Source organism: Pinus tabuliformis, chromosome X, assembly GCF_031772625.1.
Source record: "Pinus tabuliformis cultivar Carrire ecotype Pingquan chromosome X, CPIR1, whole genome shotgun sequence".
NCBI lineage: Eukaryota > Viridiplantae > Streptophyta > Pinopsida > Pinales > Pinaceae > Pinus > Pinus tabuliformis.
In genome coordinates this window covers 21,531,147-21,544,301 of record NC_142308.1, presented here as the reverse complement: position 1 = coordinate 21,544,301, position 13,155 = coordinate 21,531,147, and the positions used below count along the sequence as shown (strand labels likewise).

The window sequence follows — 13,155 nt, the reverse complement described above, 5'->3', positions numbered from 1 at the left end:
CTGATGGAATAGGTCTATCAGACATCACCAGTGTGCAGATAACAATCGAAAGGAACCAATTTATCTCCAACCTGCAAAGGAATATGGCATTGTTAATATCTAGGATTGTAGGTGGTGTATCTTACAAGGACCATGTTAACTAGTATATATACATAATTAGAATCCCCTCCCACCTAAATTTCTTGAAAAAATGTCAATTACAATTTCCCTGTATATTTGTCACAGTCCAGCCATGCATTTCTTCGGTTATTATGTTCCCCACATAGTGTGATTCCTGTTTCTAAAACTAAAAGTAGTTCCATCCAAAATGTCCTATATATAGGACATATTCTTTTCAATATATATATATAGGACATTTTGGATGGAACTACTTTTAGTTTTAGAAACAGGAATCACACTATGTGGGGAACATAATAACCGAAGAAATGCATGGCTGGACTGTGACAAATATACAGGGAAATATGTAATCCTTTTAGGCTTCTTACTCAGTATAATGTAGCATTATAAGTAAACATTATGTTTCAACATGTTAAAGGAGCACTAATGAAAAAGAAAGAAACTACTCCATACCTCCATAGAGTACCCATAGCAAGACCAACAAATCCATGCATAAGCTGCATAAAATGGAAGCAACTGGATAAGTGAACAATAGTGAAAAATAGAAATGAAACGGCAATTCAGAATGCACCAATATAGATAATTTCCAATGTCTAAGTATCAATTCCTATAGATATTTTTTTCTTGATGTTGCCTACTAATTTTGTGTGCATGCTATAATTTAACCACATTTTATTTCAGTAAGAAATACAAAAGGGAAGTTCACCCAAAGGGGCCTTGGTTCACTAATGAGGTTCACGGAGTATCATGCTGTCCACTAGGGTTCCATTTCTGCTATGGTCTGTCACACTCAAATGGCATGTTAAAAAGGGATGATGTTGGGTGCAAGTCCTAGATGAATTTGGTGAAATAGATACCCCTTAATGATGACACATATGCCAAAAGGAAGTCCACATTATGCAGTGCATCCACAAACCTTCAAGCATGTTTCTCAAAGTAACTTCCCAAAAAACAGCAAAGATCAAAAACATCTTTAGAATTCCAACACTACAGCTATCATTTTCTTGGATAATTATCTTACCAACACCCTTTTATACAATCGAAATACAACCATTAACATTAATTGGTTATGAAAATGGTTTTATAATGTTAAAGAAGTTGCCTATATGCCTACCGCAAAATCAAGCAAACCTAATGCAAAGCCTCACTAGGCAACCTAGGTCTTATGGCAACAAAGAGATCAGCCACCAGTGTCACCTCAGCGGCCTCTCTATTGCTAATTTGTTGTCGGATGTTACCCCCATAGGGGAGGCTTCCCTGGCAAGACTTACAAATTAGATGACTAGGGCTCCAGGCCAAATGGCTCTTTAAGGAGCTTGCAGATAAATTACCTAGAGAAATCTCGATAAAGGATGGCTCAACGGTGTTAAGGAGCTTAATGGTTATGGAAGAGGATGCTGGCAAAGCCTTGGAGGCCAAGATGAGATTTACAAATGTTCCAGTACACTTTCAACCAACCCCAATAAACTAAGAAATGACTGTTACAAGTTAGGGTTTCAAAAATGGGCAAATTTACAGCAAACAAAACCATATAACAGCCAACAAATAGACTCTAAATGATAAGATCAACAAGAAACTAAAGGTTATCAAAGAGGTAAGCAATGGAAAAAAGTCAACTTTAATTTATTATTGGCTCAAAATGCAAAAAATAGAAACATAAACCCTAGACGCCAACCCCAAAGTTCGTGGTTAAACATGCAAGAAATGATAGGTTTTTCTTTTTAAACATTAATAAATGCACTTGCTACCTAAAGGAAAATAATATATCGATACAAAATCACTATTAAATGCAAATTTAGACTAACACCTAACCCTAGATACCATGAAAAGGAGAAAAGAGAAAATTTTTAAATGATCAATACAACTATGTAACGGCCCATCTAAACCAATCCACTATATAAAGTTTCAAACTTTATAATAAAAACAAATGTGATGAATTTTAAATAATAAATTTATTTGAAGTTTTATAAATATAATTTAAAAAAAAAAAAAACTTTATAAAATATAATTCTAAACTTTATAAAATATATATAAATATTAAACTTTACAATATATATAAGTTAACTTTATAAAATATAATTATAAACTTTATAAAATATATATATATTAAACCTGACAATATATATATTAACTTTATAAAACTAAAGTATATAACAAGAAGGACCCTCATGTACGGGGGACGTTTAATTCCAACAGGATAAACTTCAGAGTGCTATGACAGCAGGGAGAGAGACTCAAAGCGTAGAAGGCGTGTCGGGACAGGGGAAGGCGGTGGTTGCATGCTGGAGAGCGGCCACCGCCAGGCCCGGGGTTAAAACCGAATTTGTGAACCGAGAACAGGGGGGAAAAATGGAGCAGTGAAACCAGAGGAGGTGGAGCAGAATTTAGCAGTGACAGAGATTTACTATTGGAAGAGCTTTAATCCGTCTGAGGTTCTGGGCACGGGGGACAGTGGGCTTCTGTGAGAAGCTTGCTGGATTGAGCAGCCAGCCTCTGCTCAATCAGGTTGGGTGGAATTGGTCTCCCTGGGTAATTGGAGCCTACAGCAGCAACGGAACAAAACAACAACAATATCGTCGACTTCACGGGATCAGCTAGCAGTTCAGGTGAATACAAATTAAATTTTCATGCTTCCTGCTTTCAAATTTTACGGCTATTACAAACTAGACTAGTGCCTTCATTCAATTGGGCAGTTAGCACGAGGCCAAAGTAGGAGAACCTTGGATGAAGAAGCGTGGAAGACATTTTTCACTTAGAAACCTTGTAATATCCCTTATCAAGGGTATCCCTCAAACACAAGCAAACTCCAACCAGAGATGGACTGGGAGGGCGTTTACCAGATATGTCGCCTCTGAAAAGAGGATGAGATTTGGAGGTTACCTGGCCCTTTCCAGACTCTGTCTAAGAATATAGGAGAAAAACACACAAGTGGTATAGTAGCCGAGGAGCTCAAAGAGATAAAAAAAATAACAGTAGTGCAACATACAATAATGTATACATGGAATATAAGCAGATACTCGAGAAATGCAGAGAGAAATGCAAGCCATTTTATTATACTGATTAATGGAAAGAGTACAAGAGGTGATCAGAAAGATAGCACCTCAACTTGCACAAGGCAAGTGAAGAAACACTCAGAATGGTAAAGAAATGGCCTCTCTCTGAACTGCGTCCAAGCTGCCAGAGCACTGTTGTGCTGCTGCTACTGCTGGAATCAAGTGAGGATTTGGGGTTGTTCCCCCCCCAGAAAATGTTGAAACTCTAGAATCAACCTCTGCTCAATAAACCTAGAAAAGCCTAGAAAGCTTTCCTAAAATAGCTGAACCCCGAAAATCACCCCCTTGAGGATCTACGCTATCCCTCAAGGCTCTGCGCTACCCCTGAAGAGAATCCTCCAAAACTCTACCCGAGACTCTGCCAAAATCCTCCAATATGCAAGGGTTGATCCCTTGCTCAATCTCCAAGCTCAAATCCTCCACATAAACCCAATGCGGAGCTCCTACCAAAAGAAATTGTGTTCTCCCCTCTCAAGATTGTGCAGTCATCAAAATGCCCAGTTCCTCCTCAACTCCAGAGATCGCTCCTCCTGCCAAATATAGATGAAACTACCTTGCCCGAGCAGGCACTCGAAGTCCCCTGGGGCTAAAGGTGAGATCTCCAAACGGAGACACTCGATGCACTAAACAGTGCTGCAGACAAGCTAAACGGCCAACGTGCTCTAAGTCAAAGTGACTAGCTCAAATGCAACATAATCCCATGCCCAAATGAGGAGGCTCCTCTCTCCTTTATAGCGTTGACCTCTCTCAAAACCCTAAGGCCCACCTCCTCCAACGTAGCCTCTCTCTTGCCACGTGCTCCTTCTCCATCTGCGCAATCCCTCCAAGTGTCTACGTGGGCCCCCTTCTCTACGTGGTCCTTTGGCCCCCTTGGCTCCCCTTTTAAGTTACAACGTTGTGCTATTAGGGAGTGACTTTATTCAAAAAGTGAGTTATGTCCCCCTTTCCTCACCTTTTTATTTATAAATAACTATAGAAGGAAAAATTGAGCAAAATCGAATATTCCAATTAGCCATGGCTAATTAGGAATATTACAGTCTCCCCCGGCAAAATGTTGCTTGCCCTCATGTAATATTCCTAACCCGGAATATTCCTCAAACCCAGCAAAACTCCAACCAAAAACATGCAAATAATATAATAACCCAAAGATGACAAAATAACAGTGGCACAACATATAATAATATAGACAGGAAATATAAGCAGATACTCAAAAATGCAGCGTGAAATGCTAAGCCATTTTATTATACTGAGTAATAAAATGAGTACAGGAGGTGATCAGAAAGATGGCACCTCGACTTGCACAAGGCAAGTGAAGAAATGCTCTCAGAATAACAAGAATGGCCTCTCTGCGTGGATGCTACTGGAAAACTGTCGTGTTGTTGTTGCTGCTGCTAGAAAACAAATGATGATTTGGGGCTGCTCCCCTCCTCGGAAAATGTTGAAACTCTGGAATCAGGCTCTACTCAAGAAACCCAGAAAAACCCAGAAAGATTTCCTGGAATAGCCGACCCCCGAAAATCACCCCCTTGGGGATCTGCGCAGTTCCCCAATGCTCTGCACTACCGCTGAAGAAACCCCTCCAGAACATTGCCTGAAACTCTGCCAAGAATCCTCCAATAGGCAAGGGCGAGTCCCTTGCTCAATCTCCCAGCATAAATCCTCTTGCAAGGACCCCAATCCCACACTACTACTAGAAAGAACTGCGTCCCTCTCTCAGTGTTGCGCAGTCCTCCAAAAAGCTGATGAAACTGCTACTGAAGTGCTGATAAACTACTGCTGAAATGCCAATGGAAATACCTTGCCCGAGCAGGCACTCGAAGTCCCCCAGGGCTAAGGATGAGATATTCGAATGGAGACACTCAATGCACTAAACAGTGCTACAGACCAGCTAAACAACCAGCGTGCTCAGAAGTCGAAACGGCTAGCTCAAAATGCATATAACTGAATGATCAAAATGAGGGGGCTCCTCTCTATTTTATAGCCTTTGCCTCTCTCAATCCCAAGGCTCACCTCTTCCTGCATGGTTCCCCTCTTGCCACGTGTTCCTTCCCTCCTGCACAGTCTGTCCATGTGTCTGCGTGGGCTCCATTCCTACGTCCCTGCTTGGCAACCTTGGCTCCCCTTTAAGTCACAACGTTGTGCTACTAGGAAGTGACTTTTTATTCTAAAAGTGAGTTATGTCCCCTGTCCTCACTTTTTTATTTACAAATAACTATAGAAGGCAAAAATTGAACAAAAGCGAATATTCCAATTAGCCATGGCTAATTAGGAATATTACAGTCTCCCCGGAAAAAATGTTGTTTGTCCTCAAGCAACTGAAGTGATGGATGTTGCAAGATCTTCTCATTCTCACAAGTGGCATCCTCATCCGGCAAATTCTTCCACCTCACCAAGAATTCCCGGACCGTCCTGCTCCGCAGCTACTTCTCCCTGGTATCAATGATAACCTCCGACTGCAATACCAAATGCCCCTCGTAATCCATAGGTGGTAGCTCATCTGTGACTGTCATCTGCTGCCCCAATGCCTTTTTCAGGCATGATACATGAAAAACGTTATGAATCTTGCTCCTTGGGGCAGCTCCAACTCATATGCAACCTGTCCAACCCTGCGTATCACCCTTTACGGCCCATAAAAGTGGGGCTTGAGCTTCTCAACCCCCTTCTGCTTTAGTGACGACTGTCGGTATGGTTGTAATCGTAGGTAGACCATGTCCCCCACCTCGAACTGTCTCTCCACCCGACCCCTGTCGGCACACAGCTTCTGCTAATTCTACATTGTAGCCATGTTATCCTTCAGAGCTCGGAGAATATCCTGACTCTCTTGGATCCAAATCTTGGCTCTAGGAGCCTTGCTATCACAAAACATCACGTCAGCAAAAGATAAAGGATGATACCCATATAAGGCATAGAATGGTGACATACCAGTGGACATGTGATGTGAAGTATTGTAGCAGTACTCCCCTAGATGCAGCCACCTCAACCATGCTCGCTGCTGCCCACTGACATAGTTACGCAAGTAGCCCTCTAGCCACTTGTTAACTATCTCTGTCTGTCCATCCGTCTGTGGGTGATAACTGGTACTCGGTGTCAACTCTGTCCCCACCAACCGGAAAAGCTCCTGCCAAAACCCGCCCATGAAACGGCTGTCACTATCACTGATGATGGTCTTAGGAAGACCATGTAGCCTGAAGATCTCTCTGAAGAACAGCTCGGCCACCTGTGCTGCTGTATAGTGTGCAGATATGGCAAAAAAGTGTGCGTACTTCGTTAGTCAATCAACGATGACAAATATACAATCCTTGCCCTGTACCATAGGAAACGTTGTGATGAAGTCCATCGAAATACTCTCCCATTTCCCCTCCGGAACGGGAAGAGGCTGCAATAATCCCGCGAGATGGCTCATCTCTCCCTTGTTCCTCTGGCAAATATCGCACTCCTGGATGTGCTGGAGTACGTCCTCCTTGAGGCCCTTCCATGAGAACCTCTCCCTAATGGCCCTGTAGGTTTTGGTAAACCCCTGATGTCCTGCCAACGGTGAATCATGTGATGCCTGGAGTATCTTCTTCTTGAGCTGAGACCCCTCAGTCAAGAAGATCCGGTCCCTGTAATAGATGATCTCATCGACCACCCTGTACCTGTCATCTGCCACCTGCCCATCCAGAACCTCACATGCAAACTTGTCCTTGGAGTACTCAACTAAGAGTCGAGCCCTCCAATATGTATCCAAGCTCATAAGAGACAACGTGGCTGGTCTTCGTGAAAGGGCATCTGCTACCACGTTGTTCTTACCCTTGACATACTCAATGTCAAAGTCATATGCTTAGATCTTGTTGATCCACTTCTGTTGCCTCTCCTATAGTTGCTTCTGCTCCAAAAAGAACTTGAGGCTGTTGTGATCAGTCCTCACCCTAAACCTGTTACCCACCAGGTACTATCGGTACTTAACCAATGCATGCATGATGGCCAGCATCTCCTTGTCGTATATAGAATACAACCTCTCGTGCAGAAGGAGCTTCTGGCTCTCAAAGGCTATAGGGTGACCTCCCTGCATCAACACTGCGCCAATCCCCTCTCCTGACGCATCACACTCCAAAACAAAAGGCTGCGTAAAATCTGGCAATGCAAGCACTGGGCAGCTGCTCATAACCTCCTTGAGCCTGTCAAAGGCTCACTGCGCTGTATCTGACCAACTAAATGCTCCCTTCCTCGTCAAATCTGTCAGGGGTGCAGCAAGCTGCGAGAAACCTTTGACGAACTTCCGGTAGTAAGTACAAATGCCAATGAACCTGTTGACCACTACTGGTCAACTACCCATGCAGTACACCCCCCTTTTCTTTGCAAAAAGGGGCAGCACCTGATCAGCGTTTCCATGCCATCCTGCAGTCATCAGCAGCTTGATCATTTTGATTGTAAACCCAATATGCATGTATGAATTGTAAATAATCTTAGCAGACATGAGTCGTGTATGTGTATTGCCTAAGTGGACCTAATTTTCTAGTGGTAATCTACGTCCCAGAAGGTTTTTCGTCTCACCGATCCATGGATCGGCAGAGTTTTCCTTCAAACCTGACCCCAAAGCCGGGATGGATTTTGTCATTAGAACTTTAGGAGAATCCTAGTGTGTTGATCTGCTAGATTATAGTTGTGTCGCAGAACTGGGTGTTTTGTGAGGGTCTGTATTAAGTGGGTTTGTCCCCTTGAGATGTAAATTGTAAAAAGTCATCATGAAATGTGTCTTGAGGGTTGAAAATGTTTTAAATCCCCTTGTGAGTCCTAAGTCCTAGGTCCTAGGTGATGTTTCCAAAGGCTTAGTTCGATGATCCATTTAAAAAATGAAATAAAATAATAAAATAAATAAAAATTAAGAAATTTAAAAATTTAAAAAATGAAATAAATAAAAAATAATAATTTTTTTTTTAAAATTTAAAAATTTAAAAAATAAAATAAAATAATAAATAATAAAAAATTAAAAAATTTAAGTGAATAAATCGACGGATGAGATCAAGAGATGTCTTGATCCTCATCAACGGTCGAGATCATTTCTACATGGATCATTCGAACTAGCCGTTGGGATCATTTCCTTTATATAGGGTCTTAGGTGGTCATTTCAGATCATTCGATCTGTGAGTCTGAGACTGAAGAAGCTCTCTTGTAAATCTGTTTCTGGTTAATAAAAGAAGACTTTGGGGTCCATATCTTGCTGGTGTTACTCTCTTGAAATGCTGTGAGATTGTTTTAATTTTCTGCATATGTTATTTTCAGCTGTTAATAATAGCTTTTTGTAGAGTATTGTGAGCACAGGTATCTTGTTCACTTGCTAGGGTTTGGGTGCTGTTAGGGTTTCTGAAGTAATGGCAGGTATCTCCATTACTTCCTGAGATCTAGCAGCATTTTTGCCCTCTTTACTGATGGTTGTTTTGAGCTGTGCAGAAAACATCATTGAAGGAAATTTTGTGGGCGTTCGGGGAAGTTCTCGGCTGAACCAGCCAACTCCCGCAAGCATTTTGTGTTGAGCCCAGTTGGATTTGATCCTGGGTCTATCATTCGGTTTATTTTTTTTTTTAAATTTGCATGAGAGATTCTCTGAAGTTCTTCACAGTGAAAATCTGAGAATCTTTATTTCTTTAAAATATTTATGTGCCTATTGCTGAAATCTGGCTGTTAAGGGGCCATATTTGTAAATTAATCAGCTGCCTTAGGGTTTCATTTTTTTGATCTAGGGTTTTCAAACTTCTGCTTTTGTTCAATTTTTTTATTAGGGTTTTGAGTTTGGTTTTATGTACATATTTTCTCCTCGGGTGATCTTGTCTTTTTCAGGGTCCAAGGCCATCATCCGTACCCTATTTCGCCAGTAGCCACAGTTTTTCACACTCAGAAGATCAAGTTGCTTGCAGAATCCTTGCTGCTGCACATACGGGCCAGAACTTGCAAAAGTGCCCAGCATTCTATTACGTCAGGAAAAGCTCGTTTCAGCTGCGTGGGATCAGCTGCATAAAGTCAACAATCTTCTTGGCCTGCAAAGAATCGTATTTCCTCTGTCGCTGCTGCTCATGTATAATTCACGCGTTCTATAAATCACTATGGGAGGAACGTAAATGCAAAGGCGTTTGATTTATGTGATTTGTTGCCGTCTGCTATTTCAACCTGCATCAATCCGTCCAGGGCCATCACGCCAGAGTTTGTGCACAAATGAAAATCAAGCAACTGTCATCCTCCGTCGAGTTCTGGGTTAAACAAGCGAGATACCTGCAAACAGCTCCATACACGTCGCATTCGACTGTGATCAAGGGTTTACCCGTAAAAAAAAATTCAAGACCACCATCACTGCGTTCTTCTGCGTGGGCGTAACAAAGCCAGGTAAAATCGTTTCTCGTTGTTTATTTCTGCCATCTTTCATCAAATTGTTTCTCTGCGTATGCACACTCGAATCGATTCTCTGTCTGCGGCATTCTATTTCAGACGAGATTTCGGTAGCTTTCATTAAGCCAGGGTTACGATTTGACTCGGATCTTTATCATCATATATGCAAATACGCCCTATTCTGTTTCACGCACAATGGTATAGCGTTTTACGTTTGGGTCACGTCTAGGTTAGTGTAATCGTAGGTTAGTGTAGTTTTGTTTCATTTTTTATTTATCATGTTTAGATTTAAATTTTTGTATAGTTATATTTTAGTTAGATTTAAATGTTATGTTAGACTTTATGTTTTATATTTTAGTTTTTATTTAGATCTTAATTAGATTAGATTTCTTTTATTTATAAAAAAGAAATTTGAAAAATAAAAAGTTTTATTTGTAATGTTTTAGGTTTAGTTTTTATATAGTTAGATTTTGATCTTTTTTATCAGATTTTAAGTTTAAAATTTTAACTTAGATTTTTTTTAGGATTTAGTTTAGTTTTAGATTTCATTTTTTTTTTTTTTTTATTTAAAAAAAAAAATTGAAAAATTTTCTTTTTTCAGATCCAGTTATTTTCAGGAATCATCATATTATTATCTTTCATGCTGAGATCTAAAATTTTCAAGTCGAGATGCGAATATGATATTTGGTTAATGATTCATGACTTTCGTGGTGGTTTAAAGCATTCATCTTTTTTTTTTAAATTTTTCAGTCGCTGGATATCGTTTTGGTCATCGTGATTTAGCTGATACCTTGTGATGACAAATGATTGCTGTTCACGGTTTATGTTTCTATGTCATCTAACCAGTAATCGTTCTAATAATAATCTCTTAAGGCACTGGTCTGCTAAATTAATCAAATCCATCGAGTGCTTTTTTATATCGTATCTCGTGTCTCCCAACCAACTGGTCGACAGTTGGTCTCATCATCTCACAGGGACTACCCCCCTTAGCCGCGGGAGACAGGCTTAAACGGAGGGATCGAGGATCAGAGTGACAGCCCCCGGTCTGAGCGTTGTCGTGCCAATCTGCGCGACAACAGAACCCTCGAAGTTCCGTCACATTTCTCAGCTCTAGCCATTCTCTGATGGCCCTAATCTTCTCCTCGTGGACTCTCATTCCGTCCACTCCTATGATATGTCCCAGATACAACATCTCTGTCAACCCAAACTCACACTTGGAGAGTTTGGCATAGAACTGCTGCTCCTGTAAGATACGCAATACCGTCTCAATGTGCTAGAGATGCTCCTCCCAAGTCCTGTTGTAAATGAGAATGTCATCAAAGAATACCAACACAAACTTCCTCAAGTGACTACGGAAGATGTGATTCATGTAGGACTGAAATGTAGCGAGGGCGTTGGTTAGCCCAAAAGGCATCACCAAGAACTCAAAGTGCCCATAGTGACACCTGAAGGCGGTCTTGGGAATGTCCTGCTCCCTCACGCGAATCTGATGGTACCCAGATCTCAAATCAATCTTTGAGAAGAATCGTGCTCCCCTCAACTCGTCCATCAACTCATCGATCCTGGGTATGGGGTACCTGTTCTTCAGGGTCTTCTTGTTCAGGGCCCTGTAGTCAATGCACATCCTCAATGTACCGTCCTTCTTCTTCACCAACACCACAGAAGAAGCAAAAGGACTCGTGCTCGGTCGAATGTGCCCAAGTGCCAGCAACTCCTAGATAGCCTGCTCAATCTCATCCCGATAGGCCTTGGGGTGCCTATAGGGGGTGGTGATCACTGCCTGTATGCCCTGCTCAAGCTCAATGGTGTGCGCAAACCCCCTATCCAGTAGCTTTCCTGGTGGAATCTCCCCAAACACTATGGCATACCAATCAAGGATGGACTGTATCTCTGGATGTACCGTCTGCCCTGTAGTCCCTGCCTCTGATGCATGTAGTTCCACTGCCCATTCTATGTCTCCCTTCCAGAAGATTGCCTCCATCTGATGAGCCGAAACAGTCTGTGGCGGATATGTGTGTTGTCCCCGTATCTTCTCATGCCTCCCTGTCTTCTCATCATCCCACTCCATCTCTAGGGTCTTCCAATCTGTCATGACCTTCCCTAGAGTGATAAGCCACTGAACACCCAGTATCATGTTGGTGTTCGAAATATCGACCACAAAAAAGTGGTCAGTCAATGTGTAGGTGCCCATTGTCACTAAAAGCTCTGGAACATAACGAGCACGCGTCATGGTCTGATCTCCTGGGCCCAAGACTGAAAATCCATCGAAGCTCTCTGTCTGTATACCTCTCCACTCAACCCTCTGGGCACCGATGAAGTTTTGGGTCGCCCCACTATCAACCAAAATTGATACTCGCTGGCCACATACTGTCCCTCGTACGTGTAGCGTCATATACTTGGGAACTCCTCGCAATGCTGCAAGGGCCCCTCCGGTGGGTGCAAAAGATGCACCACCTGCCGCTGGCGGTGGTGGTGGCAAAGGTCCCTATATGGCATGGCTATCTCCTGCCTCCACATCATCCTCATCATCCTCTTCTCCACTGCTCTCGAAGAAGACCTCAGCAGCACATCTATGTCCCGGTGCCCACGGCTCCTGACATGTGAAGCACAACCGCTTCTTCTTCAGCTCCCTCCTGACATCGTCCTCAATCTGTACTCGTCCTGGATTCCCCTTTGGAGGTGGAATCCTCACATCCTTCCCCTTAGACTAAAAGGGTTGTCTTTGGGGGTAAGGTGTTTGGGTCCTGGGTAAGACATCCTGTAAGTCCTGGGTCCTGCTGATAGCGTCCTGGAGTGTGGCTGGTCTAGTGGATTGGACTAAACCCTGAAGTGGCTCTACTAACCCCTTAACATACATATAGATCCTCCGTGTCGTGGATAGGTCTGGCACCATCACAAAGACCCTCAAGAAGTCTGCAATGTAGGTCTCTAGGCTCCCTGTCTGTTTGAGCCTCATCAACTCCACAAAATGCTGCTCTGAATCCCTCCAATCAAATCGCTCTATCAGTCTCCTGGTAAACTCGGCATATGTCGTCACTGTGGAGTGCCCTAGTGTAACCATCCCACGAAACCACCAATCCTGGGCCTCACCATCCAAATGCAATGTTGCCACCTTGATGGCCTCTGTCTCCGACATTTGGTTAAGCTGGAAATAAATGTCTAGCTTCTCCACACAAGACTTTGCCGAACTGTTTGATGAACCATCAAACATAGGCAAGTGGAATCTACTCGCCGCACGGTGGGTGTCACCCTCATGGTAATGCCGATACCCTCTGTGACGGTCACGGGGTCTACTATCCCGCTGGAGCTAAACAAAATCTCTGAATGAGAGGGCTTCCCTGAACTCCTGCCCATAGGCCTGGTACTCTGCAAAATAATCGCCCATATGTCTGGGCTCTGCCTCCTACTGGGCTACAACCCCCGTGTCGGCTCCTAAGAAAGTGGGCATGGTAGAGCGTGTAGGGGCATGTGAGGCCACCTGCTGCGCAGTATCACACCGCTCTGGCAAATGGTGGGATGCGTCCGATCCCTCACCAACCTGAAAAACCTGTGGGCTCTCACGTTGCCTGGCCTATGCTGCCGTGAATCTCTGCCCCATCACCTCAATCTGCCTCGACAGGTCCTA

At 42.9% G+C, this 13,155-nt stretch overlaps 1 protein-coding gene across 4 annotated transcripts in view; it reads right to left on the bottom strand.

The window, feature by feature from the left end:
- The window catches only part of LOC149138125 (uncharacterized), a 437,257-nt gene that overhangs the window by 214,383 nt on the left and 209,719 nt on the right, over positions 1-13,155 (bottom strand). For all 4 annotated transcript variants that reach the window (XM_089449305.1, XM_089449306.1, XM_089449303.1 and 1 more), the window contains 2 exons: positions 571-614; positions 29-71 (listed from right to left, as the gene is read on the bottom strand). In XM_089449305.1, coding sequence (XP_089305431.1) covers positions 29-71; positions 571-614 — 87 coding nt within the window. The remainder of the gene's footprint in view (positions 1-28; positions 72-570; positions 615-13,155) is intronic.